At 40.8% G+C, this 23,645-nt stretch overlaps 1 protein-coding gene and 1 long non-coding RNA gene across 7 annotated transcripts in view; both read right to left on the bottom strand.

The window, feature by feature from the left end:
- The window catches only part of LOC112486819 (uncharacterized), an 18,761-nt gene extending 1,224 nt beyond the window's left edge, over positions 1–17,537 (bottom strand). The window contains exons 1-4 of the long non-coding RNA XR_003049310.1: positions 13,605–17,537; positions 10,317–10,366; positions 6,746–6,815; positions 728–820 (exon numbers count right to left, since the gene is read on the bottom strand). This is a non-coding gene — a long non-coding RNA (uncharacterized LOC112486819). The remainder of the gene's footprint in view (positions 1–727; positions 821–6,745; positions 6,816–10,316; positions 10,367–13,604) is intronic.
- Positions 17,538–18,964: 1,427 nt separating this feature from the next.
- The window catches only part of mllt10 (MLLT10 histone lysine methyltransferase DOT1L cofactor), a 39,787-nt gene continuing 35,106 nt past the window's right edge, over positions 18,965–23,645 (bottom strand). For 4 of the 6 annotated variants that reach the window (XM_025054362.1, XM_025054364.1, XM_017031736.2 and 1 more), the window contains 7 exons: positions 23,479–23,616; positions 21,695–21,844; positions 21,419–21,462; positions 20,996–21,279; positions 20,774–20,794; positions 20,537–20,627; positions 18,965–20,274 (listed from right to left, as the gene is read on the bottom strand). In XM_025054362.1, coding sequence (XP_024910130.1) covers positions 19,996–20,274; positions 20,537–20,627; positions 20,774–20,794; positions 20,996–21,279; positions 21,419–21,462; positions 21,695–21,844; positions 23,479–23,616 — 1,007 coding nt within the window. In that variant the 3' untranslated portion in view covers positions 18,965–19,995. The remainder of the gene's footprint in view (positions 20,275–20,536; positions 20,628–20,773; positions 20,795–20,995; positions 21,280–21,418; positions 21,463–21,694; positions 21,845–23,478; positions 23,617–23,645) is intronic. The other 2 variants (XR_003049309.1, XM_025054363.1) reach the window with 2 other exon arrangements.

Genomic DNA, 23,645 nt, shown 5'->3' with positions numbered 1-23,645 from the left:
AGAAAACCCCCCCCCTTGGCGCCCCCTGCCGCTACGGCGGCCGCTATGAGTGTAGCTCTTCCCCCCACTCCTGCCGAGCTCCGCTTATCGGTGACTGTACGAACGGAGCAACAGCGCGCAGCAAGAAAGTGTAGTTTCGGGAGTATATTTAATATTATAGGTGACAAAAACAGTTTTTTTTACACAAACACACAGACTCTCCCTCTCTCTCTCTCTCACACACACACACACATATTTTTGCCTTACTCCATGCAGGACAGACAACTGCACAATTTTCTTCGCGCCACTGGAAAGAGGCCACGTTGTTTAATTTTATTTTATTTTAGCACAATTAAACTATTATTAATAAATATTCCGCTGGTCTGGTTAAAACTCTTTTAGTCAGTACACTTGTAAACGCAGTTCTGCATCAAAGTGAACTAAGTGAGTAGTTGAACTTTGTGGTTAGAAAGGTTATAGTGTGTGTGTGTGTGTGTGTAGGTATGTGTGGGGCTCTGTTTACACAGTCTCAGTGTGACCACACTGTGCTGCCTTTTGTGGAACAGAAATCATTCCATTTTAAGGCGATGACAAGTTTTTATTGAGGATTAGGTATACTTATGGTAAAGGCTACGGAGTCTCCAGGAAATTAGTTCAGCTGCAGCTTTAGGTCACGTGATGTTGATACATCTAATTAATCCCCTTTTTTTCTTGTCCTCGGCCCAAAAACAACAAGTCTAAGACTCACCTCTTATTCATCCCTGGCTTTTATGCTTGGACCCGAGAGTAGTTGTTACAGAGAAGAGCTGTTTCTTCTTCTCAGATCGCAGTTCAGGTCTTTCTATAGGGGTGATCCAGAATCAAGGTCAGTGTGATGACTTCAAGACATGTTCAAATGATAACAGCTTAGTATGAATGGACGATTGTAAATGGGGAACAGTAAGGCATTCACTTGAAGATGGTTTGTGTATCGTATTTCTAATTATTTTTATTTTTATATATTTGTCATATATTTTATAAAAAAATGTATCTTTAACCACTGACATGTCTATTTATAATATCTAAAAAGTAGGGAGAAAAAGCAAAAATGTCAGGTTTAAAAAATTATTAAATTAAATGATTATTAGATAAATAGATTTGTTACAGTCTTTACACAATATTATACACATTTTACACAAATAATGTAGTATTACATAAAATATTTGTTGGTGTTTTCTATTATTTTCATACTCCTTTTTTGTTATATTAAGGTAGGTAATAATTTGAACAGGGTGTTTACTCTGTGAATGAACTGAATGAGTAAATATAATTAAACCAAAGCTGTTCTTCCTGTTTATTAAATATGTTGCAGACCACACACTAAAGGCACATTCATTGTTAGAAGGCTTCAAGGTGTGGTAATAAAAAAAAAAGACCATCACAGACATGAGCATCTGCTGCTGCTTCCGCTGCCTAAATTAAACTGCTTTATAATCAGGCAGGGTGAGGACGGCCCTGAGGCTCCTCAGTTTCCTTATATCGGGGGTCTTACTTGAGGATCAACTTTCATGCAAGCACTCCCAAAGAAGGATGTTTCTTTGTTCCACACATACAGCCCCTCTCTCTCTCTCTCTCTCTCTCTCTCTCTTTCTCTCTCTCTCTCTCTTCCTCTCTGGCTACTGATATGAAGGGATGTGATTATGAAAGATCCTTCACACACATCACGTGCTGCCCAGACACACACAAGGCCCCACACACTGTGAAAGCACAGAAACAGTGCATTTCCACCTCGGCTGTGTGGACCGGTTGTCAGTTGGTGGCTTTGCCCTCATCATCATATGATAACTATCATACAGTTCCACCGTGACAAACTCAGAGTTAACTGAAAATGGTAGAGCTGGGTTTGAGCGCATGTTGTTGTTAGAATGTAGCTGATGTGTGTGGCAGTGAGAAAAGGTTTGTGTGGAATGAGTACAATGTCGACCACAAAAGGAGCACAGAAGAAAGTGTCGATCTCCACCTGACTCAGAGCCCATCGCAGGGCGAGAGACAAGGCAAAGGCGTGTGTGTCTCCGTCTGAAGCTGCGGAGAGAGAGAGAGAGAGCGAGAGAGAGCGAGAGAGAGAGACAGAGAGAGAGGAAGAGAGAGTGAGAGAGAGAGAGAGAGAGCGAGAGCGAGGCATGTGAAAACTGCCGTGGTTAGCAGCCTCCCTCAACAGCACAAACCCGGTTGCCAATCAGAATGAATTATTTTGTGGTGAATCACCCCGCCGCCTGTTTCCTTCAGGTAGAAACAAATACTGATGCCGCCCAGTCTGATTTCTTTTCCTACTGGTTCTGTCACCCCTTATATTGATTGGCTCCTGGACTTTCAACTAGAACCCCTCTTTTATCAAACCCACCCACCCTTTTCTTTCCACCGCTGTTTCTCCTTTTGTCCACAGCATCCACCTCGTCCCCTTTTATGTGTGCTCATAGTTGAGCAGTGATGAAATCTGGGGGTCCCTGTGGCAACAGGCGAGGACATAGCCGCATGCACGAGCGTGCGTGTGCGTAGTTTCCAGGGGCAGGACAGCACAGGCAGCAGGCTGATCCATACTAATGTTCATTGATAGGAAAATCAATGGTGCATTGATCCAAGACTTGGCTCAAAGTGGGAGGGGGAGAGTGGATGGGGGTTGCAAGTGTGAAGACTGGTGGAAGAGCAACAGGATGACAGAGAGATGGAGAGTGAAAAGCAGAGGAAGGAAAGGATTAGGCAGATGAGGATGAGTACAGAAAGAGTGGCAGCATGCTGCAGGCCTGAGATGAGGGAGATGACACTGGAGTGCTGGCTTCTGCCGCTGCCGGTGTTGGGGGTGGGTAAGTAGATGTGTGAACAACCTGTCGTGGCCTAACTATTCTTTTTCCTCCCTCTCTATCTGGCAGAACTGCTCTTCAGAGTGCATGAACAAGGCTCAAATGGAACCTGAGTAGAAAAAACGGGGAGAGAAGAGGAGGGAGGGGAGGGAGAAAATCAATTTTCCCAGACAGACAGAGGAGGGCTGTTCTAATGGAGGTCTAAGAGAGGAGGAGGCGAAAGAGAGGACATATTTTTCTCTGATTACCTCTTGGAGCCTCTCTGGCAAACCTTCAAAGCTAGCATCGCTGCAACGGCCTTGCTCATCCGACCTTTTCGGAGAAGTTACGGAGCCTGCATTGAAGCAGCAATCAGCCTACCAGCCTTGTAGCTTTAAAAATCCCAACATACCAAATTACTGATTTCAACCAAATGGCAAGCGAACAAAGTGACCTGATAGGCTTTGGACTCCAAGGGAAACTTATCATCATGAGCATGAGCAATAAGAGCTCTTTAATTTAACGTATTTAAATTCCAAGCATCAGTGGAACGTTTCAAAGGTACATCAAGCCAATTTCTTCTTCTTTCAATCTCCATCCTGCCCTTTGTGGACGTTATGTAACCTGCTATCACAGCTTTGGGAAGGGGGGGCTGTATTAAATGGATAAATATTTCTATTTGGTTGAGATGAATCATTTATGAAGTATAAAAGAAGGAAATTTGTCATTAGGGTCTCTGACAAATGAAGGGGGGAATCTGGAGTAGCCCTGTTTTATTTCATACAACGAGGTCACTATGTTCAATTTGGAGTGGACATGTGCACCATCAACTTTTGCTGATATAATCAAAACAAATATCCCCCTAAGAATTATCCATCACCGACCTTAAGAAAACAATACAATAGCTCAAAAATTCAAAAATGTTGGCTATGCTGTGTTAAAACGTTCCAGTTAGAATTAGTGTACCTGCTCCACATGGTTTTGTTGTTTGTTAAAGTAGCATTTAGCACAAGGGCAGAGTGGACCAAACAGTTTTGCAAGTTTTGAAACAGAGTTTGAAAGTTACCCCAAGACCTTTCCTGACATTCTGTACGCAAGTATACACAAATGCTGGTGTATTATAAAACAAAAACCAGTCAGTTACTCCTTTACTCAAGTACAAAAAGGCTCTGAAATGAACTTAAGTAAAAAGACCAGCAGCCACAACGGTGAGGGAACAGCAAGTTAGCCAGCATCAAATTAGAAGATACAGAAAAAAACAACTTCAATTTAAAATGTCTGACTTGAGTCAGACGATCACATCATTTTGTGATTTTCTAAGGTCTTGTAAAAAGCTCTCAGATGAGGGAGTTATGAGTAGGGAGTAGTGTTAAAAAAATTATGATAATATTATATGATATTATATTATAACGTATCAGTTGACAGAAAAATAACCTCCAAATGCACAGTTCAATGTCCTGTACGTCAGTTTAATTTCAAGAACTAGCAAATTTGATCAGCAACACCTGCAAAAACAAAAACAAACGACTACGCCACGTGCATTCACATCAGCAGTCCGTAACTCTGCTGAAAAAAACGTGGAGCCAAACTTCTGCTGTCATTAACAGTGCTACTATTATTTCTGCAATGGGGAAAGTGGTATAAGCTTGAAAAGTCATTAACCGTCGGTGGTGGCAAGCAGTAACCAAGCGTCTGTGGGTCTGTCTGTCTGTTACTGTGTTTTTCTGTCACTCCTCGTCTCTCCTGTTCCCTCTTTGTGTTTTTCTTTCTCTCGGCCTGTGGAGGTCAAAGTGGCTTCCATGGTAACGGCACACTCTGTTTATGCCACCATGTCTCACTTCATCAGAAGCTGTTGATGGCTTTGATTTGCATGTGTGCCCGTGCATGTGTGTGTGTGTGTTCTGCAAAACCTAAGACACACACACCCTCACCCACACACATCATTTTTCTACACTGCGCGGAATGTTGAATCTTTATTCCAACTTCACTACATAAAAAGGTATGAAGGTGGGATTCAGAGGTGTTTCAGTGATGCAGACTCCGTTACTGTCATCACACTTCACAGTCAGCAAACTACCAAAGCTGCAATATGCTGGATTTGTTACAGAGTAAACATGAAAAGATGCCACAATCATCAACTTCTTAACTGGCTGGTGTTAAAAGTATCTATAAACATTATCATCCATAAAAACATATGTGAATATTGGAAGCATATTTATCTTTTTAAAAAACACAAGATCATCTTAAGCTCATTTGAGTCTGTTTGCATAACTAGGAAGCTGTACACGGTGAGATGCTACAAAAAAAAAAAGTTCAACGTTTGCTTTTATCTCCTTGAAACTGCCATATGGGGGTTTACCTTTCAGAAACCTCAAACAATGCCATAAAAGAGGAAATTGGCACTTTAGCTGTTAAGATTAAAAAATGTAAATTTAATCACACTCATTTCCTCGCTCTGTGAGCTGATCCCGTGCACTTAACCACTTAAATTAGCCGCAGAAACAATGATTATGACTTCTTTTCACCAAAACCAGTCGCCCCCAATTAGTGGAGTATATAGGAGAGGGGGGATGTAGGGGAGAAGGGTGTGGGAGCAGAGGAGGGAGGGCCCTGCAAGCCGGACCCCCTGCAGGGCAGAGAGGGGGGAAAAATGGATTCCATACCAGGAAATCCATTAGGGCAGGGAACGGTGTGGGGCTGGAGACACACGGAGTGGCCATCGTGTTTTTAAAAATTCCTCATTAGGTGTAATTTCTAAATTACCGCCAGCGTGCACAGAATGAGAAGACGAGGATCTGACCAACTCATCAGGATAATCAGAGTAATAGTATGATTCGCTGTGAGCCGATGTGTGTGTGTGGAGACAGCAGAGATGAAAACCAAAGAGAGCAGAGGAGGATGGAGGGTGAATTTAAATGCTGCTGCTGCTGGACACAGACTTTAGGATGTTTTTCCTGCCTTGTTTTTCTTTAACCCTTTTCCTACTTTTTTTTTTCTACACAACTAACTGATCTCGATAATTGCAGAGGGGGTTGGGCGGCTAGCGCAACAAGCTAATAGGAAGCAGGAGTCTTTGTGAGGGGCAGAGAGTCTGAATGAGACAGTGATGGAAAAATTGGCAAAAGTGAGGCGTGCTTGGTGGGAGGGAGGGAGGGAGTGACAGCAGAAAAAAGGTGGAGGGGAGAGAAGAGAGGGTGGAGGAGAGGAGACAGCGAGCTGAGGGGCCTCTGTGAGGGAGAGAGGGAGAGAGAGAGGGGGAAGCTTTGCAGGAGGGGAGGAGGGAGAAGAGGTTAATTTGCACATATTAGAGAGGGCAGGATTTTTCATTAAAAAGAGATTGAAGTTGATATATGCCTGTGCGCTCCTGACACACTGTACACTCTCATTGTGTTAAGTCATTGACAGAACATAGGATTGCCCCCACTCCCCTCTTTACCTTTATCTCCAATATTCATCATAGATGAGAGATGTAGCTACATTTGCAGCTAAGTCCAATGAAGGGAGACAGTCAGAGAGTCTAACTCAAACTAGACTTTTTAAAAACATCTTAGGATGCTGAAATTATAACACAAACGTTGACAAAACTGGACAAACAAACTGGTTTGTTTAGTTGAGAGTGAACTCCAGGTCCAGTGACACAGCATTTCTGGACATATTGGCTGTTTTCTGTAGAATTCCTACATTAATTGCAGTAACCTAAAATAAATAAAAGTATTTCTATGTGATGATGTTCAAATAACCAACTGTAGGTATTTAGGGTAGTTAAGGTACTTCAAGCAGGATTCTTTTTTAATTGGAGCTAATTGTTCTAATTTAAAGGCCAATAAATATGTGTGACTTTTGATTTTTGTTTATTTAGCATCTCAATAAAACAAGGTGCTAACAGGCAATAACATCAATTTAAATTTCCTTCAGGCGTCCAGAAGTATTTGATAAAAATCTGTACTGACCACTGGGATGATGCAGTTGCTGGTTTCCAGTCATCACTGGCTGATGTGTCTGCCTGAGGCGATGGTGGAACTGCAGCAGGAAAAAGAAAAGGAATTAATAACAACTCTGATCTGTTTGTCAGAGACATGCAACTGGTAAAAAGACTGCATCTTCGTTCTTCTTTTTCTGCCCCTCTCCCCTTCTTTTTTATCTTGTTTTCCTCTAGGCCACATCTGTCATTCCAGGCTGGAGGCTTATACATGATCTTTGACCTTAGTTAGCGCAGCCCTTGAGACCAGTTTTGCACATACATAAATACAAGGCAGCTCACACAGAGCAGCAGATATTGATTGCTGATAGATAGAGTCAGGCTGCCCTGATAAGAGGGCCATATTTGATGTCTGGTGTGTCAATCCAGAGAAAGGCAGGCAGAGATTAAATCACAGCGAAGAGGGCGCCCTGTCCTTGGGTTCGTCCCCACTGCAGGCAGTTTTTGTGACTTTACACGTTGAGCTTAAAGGATGACGGGTGATGGAATGAAGACAAGGTCCTGTAATGTTCTTCAAAATGCTCACACAAAAGCAAAGGTTTTCGACATGTCTGATCCATGAAGGGCAGTTTGGGTTGTTTTTTTTTCCTCCTTTGGTCAAATCTTTGATTTTCTCTCCTGAACCTCGTAATCAGTCAACCAAACACATCCAGACTCTTATGGCTACATTTGGCTACATTTATTTTATCTTACAATTTATTTGTGGTGATAAAGGCAAGTTCTGTTCTGAGCTTACTGTTTTGGTTTGTTTTTTGTCTTATCTCGCTTTTAGATGTTTCTATATTTTTGTTGTGCTAACTTTTTGTTTTTTCTAACCTTTTAAATTTTTTGATAACGGTCGTATTTTTTCATTGTCCAATTGTCATGGCTATCTGTAAGCTTTTTTAGTCTGCTAACTTATAGCTTATTATTTGATCACCATTTAGCCATTTTGGCTACCTTTGAGATCCTAATAAAACCTAAATTGTCTTTATCCATTTTGTGATAGCCTTTGCTAATGTTTAGCAACATCTGGTCTCCATTTAAGTAGTGTTTTGGTTCTTCTTGCAATATTTAGTCTGTTGTTTTTGTTTTCTGTAAGGGATTTTTAAAAAGGTTTAATTAACTACTTTATGCACACTTTTTACGCTAGCTTTTATCAGTTGTTAGAGTAAGTTGCTCAAAGTTATAACTCTCTAGCGACATTAGCGGCTAACCTTTCCGTTTTGTTCAAATTACCGTTGTTGTTTTGTTTTTTTTTGGTGTTTTTTTTAAAGGACTTTAAGCTCTAGATGACCTCCCTGTTATTTTCCAATGTCATGGCTACTTTTTAGGCTAATCACTATTTTCTAATCTTTGGTATTATAAATTTTACTAATTTGCAACGTCTTTTTTTTGCAAAACTTTATCTATTATGGTAAGAATGTCAAGGCCGTTCCAGCACACACTCCCCAATCATTTCTGCGCCTTTTATAAACATAGAGAGAGAAAGAGAAAAAGAGAGAAAGAGCACTTCATATGTCCTTCAATTTGGGATTTTTTTTTTAAATTTCTCTCCTTCAAAAACCACTCCAAAAGTAGTAACAGCAGTTATTGGGAACAAGTAAACACAAGGACCCACTTAGCTACTTGTCTTTAATCCACTCTATGTTTATGTTTAAAGCAGTATTTAATTGGGGTTGTAGGCTACGTTAGACTAACAAAGAAATATAGTTTTCAGCTGCAGCCCTTCAAAATAAAACGATTCAATAAGAAAAGCAAAAGCAGCACAAACTCAGGAGTTTTTCTTTTTTCTTTTTACAACTAAGATGAGAAATATTTCATATTTTATTACTTCAGTGTAACAGTACTGTGACGAAAATATTATTAGGTATTAATACTTAACAAGATAATGTGAGAGATGAAAAATCTCATCTTAATTTATACAGATGGACATTTTAAATAATTTCTGAGGCAACTTCAACAAATCCTTTATCTACAAACCATATTTTCCTAACAACCTTTGACCTTTTCTGTGCTGATGTTAAACCATATTTTGCTAATAGTTTAGCTCTTAGCACTACTTCAGACTCTGTGTTTTCCAATGGACAACATGGTTTAATATTACTTATTTTGTCTATCACAAACACACACACACACACACACTTAAAATGAGTGTAGTATTTCGACTATATTATACACACACGAAATGTATGTAATGCTACAGTTACGCCTATAAAACACATTTATCATATTTTGATTATATTCTCATATTCTCTTTAACATATTTTATAATTGTAAAGTAATTAAAATTAAAAGGTATAATGTTGGTTATAATTTTTTCTTAATTTAAAATATGTGACATCACAATACAATGTGTGAAGAACTGTTCACACATGAAATCACTTGAGGTCACCTACACTCTAAATTCATACATGGCTTTATTTTGCACTTGACTGAAATTTTTCCAGCCGTGGCCTTTTTTAACTCTAATTTTGTACAGTATATCGACCATCGCTCTACATCATCCCTGCAACACAGTGTTAAAGGTCTGGTTATTGCTTTTATGTGTGTGTAAAATGACAGTGAACCTCAGCTCTGCCAATGCACTGACCTGAGTGTCCTTTTTACATATGAGCAGAGGCAGAGCCTAAATCCCTGGTCGGGGGAAAGCAGTGTGTGTTCCTATGAAAGGCTGTATATGTTGGCCAGTGTGTGCGCGGTCTCAAGGGTTGGGAGATTATGTCGACAAAAGGTGCACCTGGTGCTTTAGATTGAGTTTCTCTCCTCCCTTTATCCCTCCTCCATCCCCCTCTCTGCTTCTTCTCTGGCCATTTCCAACATTACCCTGGGACTTTTAAAAGATTAGACCACAGCCTTTAGAATTCTGCCTCTAATGCATGTCAGCATTTGGAATTAAGAAACTAATGGATAATGCTACTCTGCAATGTTAAAAAATCCCTTACAGTGATGAGAATGCCTGCTCGCTGTAGTCGGATGAGTTTGTGTACAGTCAGTGAAAAAACAGTGAATTCACAACAACAAAAACAACAACAACAAAACAGGGTCAGGAGAATAATGTTAGGAAGTGGAGGAGTAGGAAGTGGACTGGGCCACAGAAAATATTTTTGTAAATACCAATAAGTAAAGGTTCTTCTTTGTATACTAATATGTTTTTTATTTAATAAAAAATGGGAGACTCGTGTTATTGCTAATATTTCAAGTAAGTTTTTCAAAGTAAGTTTATAACAAGAATCTGTGGGTGGTCTTCTGGCACAGGACACAGGGATATATATATATATATATATAGAGAGAGAGAGAGAGAGAGAGAGAGAGAGAGAGAGAGAGAGATATATATATAGTGAGCCCACTAAGCAGGAAGTGGAACATTCCAACCCTCACTAACTCTGATAGGACTTACTTATTATCATGGACTATTTTGGGACAGAGTACCAGTCCAGTACTTGCAATCAGATTCTATGAAAACACACAGATTTCCTGGAACTATCTCTTATGCATGGTAAACTATTCATTTTCTAGTGAATACACATGCATTAATATCATAAGAAGGTAAAAACACTCACTTTTCTGAATCCATCACTTTCGTCCTCTGATGATTTATAGAGTCACGACTCTGAAAAAACATTGAGACAGAGTTAAATTTGTGTGTACAATTTCTATTGGCAAAAATGTAACAAAACCATTTTTACGTAAATGTTTTCCAAGTCAGGTTACAAGTGTGAATGGTTGATTCAAGAATATTTGTGACACATTACAGTTAATGTAAACAATAGAGTGTGACACTGTGACCAGTACTCAGCCATAAAAGCTACTATATTTCTTGCCTAACAGAGTCAGTCGTTAAAGGAAATACAATTGATTTAGGTGACATTTTGAAAATGGACCCTTTTTTTATTTGGTTTTTAGAGCCAGTGCATCCCTGGGCAACTTACTAAATGATTGGTTCTGCCCCTGGTGTCTACCTAAACCCAAAAAACAAACACCAATAAAAAATAAACAAAAAACTCACAGTCATCAAACTGACTGACTCTACACCAGTCGTCAGTGTTGATGCAACAAGTACAATGGCACAAATCTCTGTTTCTCACTGCAGTCGCATACAATTCTGTGCCTCCTGTATTTGTGAAGAAAGAAACTGAATCAGCTGTGTGTATTTCAGAGTGGGGCACGCACACACATACACACACAGACACTAGCCATCTCCTCTAGCCCTGAGGTCTCCAGTCTGCATAATAAATGAGGTTTGTTGATAGGTGGAAGAAAAAAGGAGGGGGTCTCTCTCAAACACACACACACACGCAGAAATCTGCCCGTACCATTATGCAGCCTGGGTATATACCATTTAACAGCTGTTGTGGTTGAGGAAATCCCAGCTCTCTTTTCATGCCTGTTGTTCGCTCATTTATTGTGATTTTCAGCATCCAGCTTCAACTGCTCCTCCAACACTTTTCGCACCAAGAAATGGCCACAGCTCTCAGGCACTGTGGTATTTGTTAGTGTGAAATCCTCTCTTTCTGTGAACCGCCACAGTGTTCTACTCTCACCTGACAAAAAGTAAAAAATAAAAATAAAAAAAATAAAAAGGGGCTAAAATTAATCACACGCCTCCACTCCATCATTTTAAATGTAATTATCACACGTGAACACACTCTCACTTATTCACACACACTCACACACAGATTCATGGAATTCCTACAACCTGCCATCATCACCCAGGCTTGGACTTATTTATTAATACAGACCTCTGACCGAGCTCACCATTTGAAAGTAATTATCAGTAATGATCCGCTGGTGACTGATCTATTTTTACCTGATGATCAGAGCAGATCTCATCTCAGATCTATATCCTGTCACATTCATTATTTCCCCACAAGATTATACATTCATCTCTGCCAGCGCCACCTGTCCCTGCAGTGCTACACCATTCTTCACCCACGCTGGCCCCCTTTATTGTGATGGCAAATATAGGAAATACAGGGAGAATTGCAATGTAGGTGCGATACAAGGGAAATTAATCATGAAACATCCTGGTTTTATGCAATTTTTCTCTGTTATTTTATTCCCATATAACTACATACTCTATAAACCATAGTTTTTCTGGTTTATTTGGCTAAATGTATAAAGGTATTTATTTTGGGGGGGTCAAAACGCACACTAAAACTGAGTTACATGCCATATGGAAGCCACAAGATGCCAATTGTGCAGAGAAAGCAGGTTCTTTTCAAAGAGTTTTAATTGAGTTTATACATAATTTAGCAGCCTGCATTTGTGCCTGGGTGATGTGGCTTTCCTGCAGTTGGCTGTTGTGGTGAATAGTCTTCAGAAGAGTAGACTGGAGGTCGTCTGAACAGACAGCAAATCATTTATTTTACTGAGTGCTGATGTGCGGGCATTAAAACACTATTACTACTTGTTTTGTTTGTTTGTTTGTTTGTTTGTTTACATTAAAATGTATTGAAAAGGTCATAAAATTGGTTACATTTGTTCCCGATTAGAACAATAATATCTAAAATTACATAAGCGTAATCTTTTATATCGATTTGGTTTAAATAAAGAAGAATGCCAGTGGAATGGAGGACAAAGCAACCGGAAGAGGCTGGATTGCTAACTGTGCTGTCCGTTTATTACGTTGAACGTTACACGTGTGCTTTAATAAATAATATATATTTTTAATTATATATATATATATATATAAAAGGTTTAAACATGTGTCACTAATTTAACATAAACCTGTATGGTTTCGAGCAGCCTCTCCAGTCGCTTTTTGCCCTGCTGCAAAGCTGCATTTCCCCCTTTCAAAGGGGAAAAGCAGACGGGGGGGAAATGGTTTAAAAACAGACTATTAAACCGCCTCCTATATTAACTGTCACTAAAAGGTCCACTGGATAAATTAATTTAGACTGTTTTTTTTATAAAATACTCGCGAGTCGTTTTTCGGAGGTACGTTGCTCATACCGGGAGTAGCGGGGCGGAGACAGTTCTCTAACCCAGTAGCGTGTCGCTGTTCCCGGCAGGAGATCGAAGAAGGAGCCGCTGAGACCCGGAGCGAGCAAGCGAGCGAGCGAGCACGTGTACGTCCAGCTCTGCGTCATATGAAGCACGTTTATAATTCAAATACAATTCAAATACTTAAAATCACTAGTTATTTGCGCACAAATGTACGAATATTTTAAGGTAACTGTTTTTCATTTTAAATTCGTTATTTTTTGTTCCTTGTAGCTCTATCACTGATTTCATGATTTTGAGACAAACTTTAAAGACAGGAAGGCAGTAGTCATGGATACGTACATGAATACATGGACATTATAAAGAATAGACGCCGCGTCCACCGCTCCTGTCCATTGGCGTAAACGAGCCGCGGAGCCGCCATCTTTGCCCGGTTGACCGCTACACTCAGTATACTGTAAGCTGTTTGCGGTCGCAATTAAGTATCAGCGCATTTATTAAATCACAACTCGCTGAAAACGAATCTGATTTTTACGGGGAATTTTTTTTTTTTACATGAAGCTATAATACTTAACAACGGTTCGCGTTTTTCTATGTTTATAATGGGCTTAACAGTATTAGAATATTCTTATATATACAGTGATGCATATGGTGGCAGTAATCTAGTTATTTTAATAAGTTGAAAAATGAAGAAACAATATATGATAAAGAGATAAAAAAGATAAAAAGGATGAGAGAGAGAGATCTTTAGGGAAATCACGCCACCTTCTCTTAATTCCTTTTATATAATTAATATTAATAATAATATAAATATAGGTAAAATTAATATATATAATGTAATAGGTATTTGACTTGTAAATACATATATAAATGTATTTATAATAAATATTACATATTATGGGTACCTCTTTATTATAGTGCTCACAGATCTCCCTTGTGTCTTTGCTGTCTGCTGACCGGTCCAAGATGGTGGCCGTATTTCTTGCGCCCGAGCAGCCAATGCGATGTCCACTCTTTATTATGTCTCTGGATAAATAAATAGAGGAAAAAAGAAAATAAAACACGGTCAGGAGGAGAGGCAAATAGATGAAGTTGGTTTTGAATTATGACAGTCAGACAGACAGACAGACAGATAGACAGACAGACAGACAGACAGATAGACAGATAGATAGATAGACAGATAGACAGACAGATAGATAGATAGATAGATAGATAGATAGATAGATAGATAGATAGATAGATAGATAGATAGATAGATAGATAGATAGATAGATAGATTAATGGTTTGGTGTTGATTCCCGTTAGTGCAGATGCTTCATAGAAACTGTTACATGTCATTCATCATGGACACTTTGTATGTGTATGTGTGAGGGGGATGGGGAGGGGGGGTCATTTAGCAGAAGAATACAGGCTGTCCTGCAATGAAGAGGGATGAGGATGAATCCTGCTGCTTCTCCTCACCACCATTAGCCAACAGGAGAGAGACCTGTGGGGGAGGGGGCGGGGAGTGTTGGGGGGCACACAAAAACTCTTCAGCTGTCTCCCTCTCCACTCTCCCCTTGCACACTTTCTCCTCCTTCTCTCCCCGTGTGCCAGATCTGGTTCCACTCGGCACCGGATCAGGGCCCCTGGCAGCTGACTGCAGGTTCCTGGCCAGACTTAAACCTCGTAATAGCACTCACTCTGTGATGATTTACACTGCATTACTGTACATGAACACGCGAGCCTCCCTGCCTCCTGCACCTAATGGTTTATTACAACAGAGTCTTTCTCCTCGTTCTGCTCTCCCTCTCCGGCTCTTTAAGGCCAAGGTCTAATTAAATAATTTAACTGAATTACCAAACATATGTGAAAACCTGTGTAGGAATTACTTATGGCAGTTAACTAGTTTTATGGTTTCGCTCTGATCTCTACTTGGCCGGGACACAGTGTCTGCTACAGAGGAATATATGAATTTTTAATCCTGCACAAACAGAAGAAAGCATTTCTTCCCTTTGTTTCCCAGAATCCCAGAATTTGCCTTCATGAAGAAATACTAAACAGCCAATTTCTAAGATAAAACATAAAATCACAAGTCCGTTCCTGCAAGAATAAATCAAACATTACTGCAAACTACAACAGAACATTTGATAAAACTTTGTGTCAAATGATTTCAAGCTGTGTCATTTGTGTGTTGTTTTTTTTTTCTAATGCAATCAGGACAAACCAAATTTAATTCTAAATCAAATTAAGTTCAACTTTGTGGTCTTTCTTCTTTCACTGGTTTTATTCTGTGTTTCCTCTCCAGCCTGCAGGAGAAGCTGCGTCTGGAAGCCAAAGGAAATAGAACGTTTACATGGTTTTGTCCAGTCAGAGCCACACAGCAGCCCACACAGCATTCCTCAGTGACAGCAGCTCAGCCCATATCTGCCCTACATTTGTCTAATCATCCAGGGCTTAACCCTGCTCTGTGTGTGTGTGCGACAGAGAGGAGGAGAGATTGACTGTCTTTTAACACCAGAGTTTAGTAATCCTTTGACTTTTTGATCAGGCACCTGGCCTGGCAGCACACAGGGGTCCTTCATCAGCTAGTAAGCTCTCTGACCCCCAGGGAGGGATTCTGGGGGACTGTGATCGATGATGGACACAGTGGCTCATCCCTATCTCCTTGTGTGTGTGTGTTTAAAAGATTGTGAGAAAATCATGTCAGACCTTCAATAATCTAGCCTGATGTCTTCAAAAAGTCAAAAAATATCTGCTCCGTGACAGGAAAACCAAATACAAATCAAATTGATGCCAGTTAAATTTTATGACACCTACAAACATAAACACCTACTTAAAGTTATTGTTCTTATAATTGTTCTTGCTCGTGAACTAGGGGTCCTTTGAGTTTTCTCTAAGCAGGGATTATAATCTTATAACCACTTCCACACTACTATCCTGCTCCAGGTGCCTGTCATTGAAACACAATTAAAGGAGAAATACAACAGTTCTAACCCTTTGCATGATGCTGTTCGCTTCTCAGTGTCCTCAAAATATTATCACAAGTGCTCTGCAATATGAACTGCTTCCGTGTTGTGTGCGGAGTTCCATTTGGGGAATTACAAAAAAACAAAAAACAATATGACAACTTGGTCGGTGCTGGATCTAATTATTTAGTTTTACCCACTGACAGTTCAAGGTGACCTTCAACCACATTAATGTCCCAGATCAACTCCCAGAGTTCTTCCTTTAAAGTTAAGAGTAATGGGCTTCTAGGGACCATGTGTGTCCTCATAATTATAGAAAAACATGTTTTTACATGGTCAGTGCTCCTGCCATTATGTGTGGCTCTAAGGGTGGAGGGTTTCAAAGAGGAAGGCCCAGGGTGGATGGTGTTTAAACAGCCACACTTTGACTGACAGCTCTGATAGCGAGTGGAGGTGGGTGGGGGTACGCAAGAGCCTGGTGAAAGAGAGTGGAAGAGAAGGGGGTTGTGTTGTTTAAATGCAGGCTAGAAAAAGAGAGAAAGAGAGAGAGAGAGAGAGAGTGTTTTAGGCAGGGGGGACTGAGGACTCCTGGAGGGGGAGGTGAGTGAAGTTTTGGGGGAGCAGGGGTTCAGGAGGAAAGTGAGCTTTTAATTACCAGGGCAGGAGCAGATGTAGCAGAATCAGACCCCCACTTCTGAACACACACACACACACACACACACCAATGTCCCATGGCAGCTGGAAGTCATCAGTTTTGCTGTGCACATGTGTGTGTGTGCATGTGTGAACACACAGTTTGAATTTTAAGATGCTCAGCTTCCGTTGGCACCTCTCAGCTTTATGATTATTCATTTTTGTTCCTATTGTGACTGAATAAATCCCATTCTGCCACTGCTATCTCTTCAGTCAATCGACAGTGTAATTAATGCCATGTAATTCAGAGGAAGTAAATCGCCTCACCGTTAATATTCAGCGTATTAATTGTTAAACTTACAGCACAAAAAATGTAATTAACTCCATCTAAAAATACTCTTCCCTTTATTCTAAAGCAAAACAACCCATTGTTAGTGAAATCGATTCAGAATAACATTGTACTATACTAATATCATCTGACACAAATGTGTATTCATTTATTAAACTCCTATATTTAGAATGGCATGTCAGAAGTGTTTGGTGCATAATAAGGAAAAATATATAATTCAATACCAGGCAGCCGATTAAAGACATTTTTTCAACAAACATATCAGCGCTTGATATAAAAGTTAGGTCATGTATTTTGAGGAAAGTTGGTTAAATCAAATATAAATATATACGCCAAGAAAAAGCCAAATTTTAAGAGAACCAATAAGGAATATTAAATTGAATAACTGCAGAAGGGAATCAATCTAAAGCCATGTATCCATGGAAGAGGTCAAAAAAGGTTATGCAATAAAATAAAATAAAAAAGCAAATAAACGTGTTAACAAAAAAGAAAATAAATGGATACAAATCTGGTAAAAAATAAATTGTAAGTTGACAAAACTGAAAAAAAAACTTAGGCTACATTTGTTTTTGAAAGAGAAAGAAAACTACTAAAATATGTAACAACACCACCATTACTTAATCCAGAGTTTATTTTGGTATTTTTTCAAATACAATGTTAGCTTCCTTCCCCTTTGCCCTCCCATCTGACCACCCTTCCCATTATTATCCTCCACTGGTACAAAACTGACCCAAACAAACATGTGCACAGATGACAACAGGGTGCCCAGTATAAATCAGTATAAAATGACTTTTTTTTCTTATCATTTAAATGGTGCAAAACATAAAAAAGGAGAAATCCACAATGTCCCTGCACATAGAAAAATAAATTAATACTTTGTGTGTCCAGTCAATGTTAATCTTTTTTTATTTTTATGTTTTATATAGTCTGGTCCTTGAGATTCACTCACTCACACACACATGCCCACACTTGTGCGCACGCTCTCTCTGTCTCTCTCTCACTCACTCACACACACAAACTCACACACCCAAACTGAGGCTTAATTTGCTTTCCTTCACACCCGTGCAGCGAGTCACAAATCACATATGTACAACCACCGACAGCCAATGGGAAAAAAACCCAAAAATCTATGTACACTGACTGAGGTAGAAACTGCGCCACTGAATGTCCCCCACCTGCTGACACGTTTCCACCACCACAACAAACCTCTATGTACAAACACACACCCACTCTCTCCTCCACCTCTCCATCGACAACCACCTACCGACACTTGACACAGAAGTCAGTATAAAGGCTTTTACAAGATCAAAAAAAAAAAAAAACAGAAGACAAAACTTTACACAGTAGTACAAAATGATGTCACACTGCAAACACCAGTGGGCCTTTAAAATAGATCCTCTGAGGCCTGTTGTTATACAAACACACTACTAATAAATTAATTTTAAAAAAAAGCACAACAGGACTTGGCTTTGACAGAAGAGATGCAGCAGATTCATCGTTTCCTGGTTTTATTAGAGTGCACGCACTTCAGTCTGAAATGAGTGTTTCACTTTTTTCTTTTTTAAATAAATCACCGCAGCGTTTTTAGTAGTCACTGAGTGACAGGTAAAGAGGAGACAAATCCCACCGTCACACCTTGGCCTCAGGCACTTGGGCTTAGACCCCGAACGGCTGGTCCTGACATTTTCTTTTACAAAATCGACCACTCGTGTGTCTGCCTTTTAGGTCCTGATATGCTGGTCCTGCTTAAGAGGTAGGTGCAGCAGGGGGGCTCAGCCAGAAAGGTGAAATACATTAAAAAGAAATCAACCAGCTGCACTGTGTTTTCACGCCCCTGAGTTGAGCCCCCCCCCCATTTGTGGCCCAGAGACGCGGCAGTGGAACGCAAGGCTTCTGTTCTGCGGTGACCGCACTGAGGCTTGGCTCACTGTGTGAGTGGGAACGATGCAGCCGGAGACACGAGGAGAGGAGAGGGAGACAGACAGAGGGAGAGAGAGAGGCAGCGGTAAGAACATGTGGAGATTTTTTTTTTTTTTTTTAAACAAGCTTCTCACTAAATATTCCCCTGGAGACCACTGTAGAGACAGATGTCAAACTTACATCTGCTACTGTTACATCTTGTGGTGGAGGGAGCTGCAGTTTTTATTTCTCCCCCTATGTATTAATGTATTAGGAGCTATTTTTTCCTCTTTTTTCATATTTGTAGTTCTGCCTGTTTTAGCTTGTGTGCTGAGTGCACAACTCTGGTTTAGCTGAGGCCCCTGAGAGCTAGAGAGAAAGAGAAAAAAAGAGAGAAAGAGAGAGAGAGAGGGAGGGAGAGGGGGGGTGTAGATCCGATGAAGTAAAAAGATAAATAAGAAAACAGGAGAATAAAAAACACGTGAAAATAAGGTAGAAAAATGAGAAAGACAAATGAAAAGTTCAGTGATGAAATGATGTAAAATATTTATACAACACTGTTAGAGTTGCTGTTTCTAAGTTAAAGATGCAGTGGCATTCAAATTTAGTCATATCTAAAAGTCCAAATCTCTTTGGTGGAGAAATGCCTGTGTCTAAAGTTAATCACATACAGGACAATCCTGCCAGTTTAACTGAGAGCCTCAGTCCACAGCAAAAGACAATGTCTGCAATGTTAGAAAAACAACTCCCCCCCCCCCACTATGATCAGGAGCAGATATTTAAAGAATCAATAGAATCATTGATAGCAGTACAGATAAGGTGCAGCAGTGACATCACACAGAACTGGATGTCTCCCAGTGTCTCAGACTAACCACGGATCAAGTCCAGCTGTTGTAGCAGGATTTCTGGTCCACTCAATAATAACATTTTAGTTTGTCATCCTAATTTAGTTTTAAACACATATTAATCTTAATAGAGAACTTGCATTCTAACAGGTTGTGTAAACATGTATGTATGTATACAATGAGATGTAGAGAAAAGAAAAAAAGAAATAAGATGAAGAAAGATTAAAGAGTGAAAGAACTCACAAAATGACCATAAAGAAATTTAAATGTGTTCATATGGAACTTGTTGTTTCAGCAGTGAAAAAACAAACAAACAAAAAAAAAAAAAAAAAAACAACAACCTGAAGCAGCGCTACAAAAAGTCTAAAACTGAATGGAAATAAATAAATTCACACTAAAATGTAAAAATGTGACCTGAAAGAGCTGTAAAATTAAGTAGACTGTGATTCCACATGACAAGTGACCCAAAAATGTTCAGTTTTTGTCTTTTGGTGTCACTGATGAGTTGGAGACGGATCATTCTGCTGCTGCTGGATAACAAAGTTGACCAACAAGTTGATCTCCCCAAAAATCTGCATATTTATTAAAAAAAAAACACAAACAAAAAAAGCAGCGTCAGCCATCATGTCTTCTCCTGTCCTTTGATGCCCATCGTCTTCTCAGCCAGCCGTGGCTTCTGTGACCCAGGGGTGTCAGCGTGTGCGTGCTGCAGAGCCAGGAAAGGATTGGCTGTGATGGTTCCCTGATTCTGGTTCTGGGCGGTGGGCAGCAGGTTGTTGATAGGGAGCTGGGAGGAGGAAAGAGGGATGGAGGAAATCTGAACAGAGGAGGAAAGAGACTGCAGCTGCTGGAGGTCCTGATGCTGCTGCATCAGCTGGTACAGCAGCACCTGCTGCTGCTCCTGAGGGAGACGCAGAGGGGGAGGGAAGCAATGGATAAAATGACATGTTTTACACAGGAGACGGGGGAAGAGGAGGAAGAAAAGCGAGGAGTGGTTGAGATGCGATGGGATCAAGGGAGAGGACGCAAGGAAGGAGGAGCAGAAAAAAGGTGCAGTAATGTGGGATGAAAAAGAGAAGAGAAGGAGAATTAATGAGTTAAGATTGTGGATTTAGGTTGTGCATGTGTGTGTGTCTGTCAGTGTGTGTATGAGAATGCCGTACCGCTGATGGCTGCGAGGACAGCAGCTGCTGCAGCTGATGCTGCTGGAGGAGGAGGCGCTGCTGCTCAGACAGGAGGCCGAGCCGTGCAACACTGAGACGAAACAAAAAAAAAAATCATACGTCACAAAACAGTCAGTCTGATTTTCATCCTCTGCACGAAAAATTACACAGACAACACAAACACACACATCTTCACAAGCACAGCTACAACGGCAGTGACAGTGACCACAGTCTCACCTGTTTTTACTGGTGGCTGAGCTGCAAGAATCCAACACATGAGCACAAAAGGGAAGAAGAAGAACAAGGACCAAATAAAGGACACTTTCAAAGATCGTCAACAACAAGGACAAGCAGAGAAATGTTCAAGGCTACACACAACACACGTCTGACAATTCATCTGCAAACTCATCATCTGGTGCTTCAAGAACAGCTTTCACATGTGTCTGGAACATGTCTCACCTGTTACTGACTGTAGCAACTCCTGTAGTGTGAGGGCTGCCGACAGCAGCAGATGGCGCCTGTATAACACCGTTCAGCGTCCCGACGATTCCCCCCATGCCCAACGCACTGCCTGTGCCCAGTGCACCCATCAGCCCCGCCACCCCGCCTAACCCTCCAGGGGCCGTCCCCACTGATGGAACACCGTTGAGCTGTGGCTGCGGAGGGCTCTGGGAGACGGAGGGAGGGGTGGAGAGAGAGGAGGTGGAGCCACTGCTGCTGTGGCCCCCACATGACGTAGTGTCCTGGGGAAAAACAGAACGACGAAATATTTTTTCTAACTTTTACAAAATAATTTCAGAAGAATTTGATTAAAAAACATTCCTTTATGTCCTTGTCATTTACACATAAAGTATAAAAGTAACAGTCTTAGTTCCCAAGTACCTGAGCTGCAACAGGTAATGATGAGTCTGTGGCTCCTTTCACATCTGCAAAAACATAATGAACACATTGACTTCATATTAATCTTCTAAAGGTATTTCCATCACATATCTGCACACTCTGAGTCTGGATCTGCTGCAGAAGTCTAGCAAATTGTGTCTATACAAAAAACACATTTTTCCTTGATGTCCTTTAAGAGTCAAATCTACTCCAAAGAAATCCAAAGTTAAAGACATCATCATTTACCACCTTGAATCCAAACAGTGTGTCTGAACATACCAGAGGAGGCGGTGGAGGGGGTGAAGGGCACTGACAGCTGAGCACTGAGGAGCTGCAGTCGCTCTTTTTTCATACTCAGAGATTTGATCTGGTCCTCCAACCTCCTGTTCTCCTCCTGCAGCTGGTGGAGGGACTTCAACATCCCCACCACTGAGACAAGGGACGGTAAAAGAAAGACAGAGTTTGAGTGACTTGGATGAGGTCAGAGTCAGATGATGTAAAAAACAAAACAAAAACATAATCAGTCAGAGAGAAGGACATGATTGTTCTGACTTTGAGAAGGGACCAAAAATAAGACTGTGCACCTCTGCTCAGACTCTCCACAGAGCCAGTGACTGATTAGACAGATATACTCTACAGGAGGGATCAGAGGTCAAGATCAGCTCCAGAGCATCGACCCTGGAGCCTGTACAGACACAAACCAGAGCTCAAGGACAACTCCAGTCAGGAGGAGGATTCACAGATGCAGAAGATCCAAGACCTGAATCTTCTGGTCTTTCTAATAACTTTCAACGCAGACTATTGATCCCTGAAGGAACGGTGAGATGGGAAGATAACTGATCCACATCAGGACAAGTGGCCTGTAGGTGAGAGGGGCAGAACGTGGAGCTGGACGCTGAGGATTGAAGGACTGACACTAGATAACAACGACAATAACAGGTTATAATAACAATGTTTCTAAGTATTGAACTCAAGAGCACCTTTTAGAACAAATGACAAACTACTGGCACAAAATCCCAGAGAATAGAAATATTCTACTTCAGAACTCGGACCGATTAGCTCATAAATCAATACTTAGTTCTTGTTACCTAGTGAATCTCGGGAGGACGTACATAAAAATAAGAGTTCAGATCTGCCAAGTATTTACACAGTTTACAGTGTGTCCGGTTGACAAACGGAGTTCTGATTGGTCCGTGTCACCCTTCGTTTCTATGTTCATGAAGAAATCAGTGCTGATCAGTCTTTCTTTTTTTTTTCTAGCCTGGATTTTATTACTTGAATATTGCCTCAATAAATCTTCTCATTGTCATTTCAAATAACTTCATAATCAGTGGTCTTCGACCTTCAAAAGAATAAGGTTGTTGACTGGGCCTTTGACTCAACTGTGTTGAGCCCAAAAATGTAAGACTGCTGTTTAATATTTTTAAGGCCAAATTATCCAGGCCTCAGTATGTGGGCACTGAATATTTATGGCCAGGTTTTTGTAAATGGCTCCAAAATGTGTCTCCAATCAGAAAACACATGTTTCCACTAGACTTGATTATGTGACAACCACTGACATAAGAGACTAAATGACTGGATTTGTAGATTGAAAACAAGCAAAAACCAGGCAAGAACACAGGGACTTCAGTGGAGCCTGAGTGAGAGTGCTAGAATGTTTGGCATGTTGATCGCCATACATCACTTTTACTGTGGATGTAGTCGGATCCGGCATAAGCCTCATGTGAGTCGACTACACTGCTGTTTACATGAGGTGATTATGGGAGTAATGCAAGTATAAACAAATACTCCAGCAGTCAAACTTGTGCCACTCAGACATTGTCAAATTCTGTTTCAAATCTGTATAAACCACAATCGTCTCATCAGGTTGTTCCTCATTTAAAATTAAAAATTTGTCTACTGTCTATGTTCAGAGTGAGTGACACAGCAGCATGAAGAGGACACTGTGCTGTGTGTGTGTGTGTCGCCGCAGAGTTAGAAACGAGGCTGTTTTTGTTTCAGAGTCAGGCTGAAACACTGTGTCAACCTTGTTGAAGTGTGTCTTTAACTGAGTTTCCACTCACCGTCTCCCTGTCCTCCCTGCTGCAGCAGGAAGCTCTGGCCTTCATTCCACTGCCGCTCTAAGAGCTGCTCAATGCTGGTGGCCACGGGGAGCAGCGTCTCGCCTCCGCCTCCTCCTCCTGCACCACTGCCGCCGCTGGCTCCTCCAGCCCCTAGCAACCCCAGACCC

Source organism: Cynoglossus semilaevis, chromosome 3 (genome assembly GCF_000523025.1).
Source record: "Cynoglossus semilaevis isolate Cse_v1.0 chromosome 3, Cse_v1.0, whole genome shotgun sequence".
In the NCBI taxonomy this organism is placed as follows: domain Eukaryota; kingdom Metazoa; phylum Chordata; class Actinopteri; order Pleuronectiformes; family Cynoglossidae; genus Cynoglossus; species Cynoglossus semilaevis.
The sequence above is the reverse complement of the archived record's forward strand: the minus strand, read 5'-3'. Positions and strand labels throughout refer to the sequence as shown.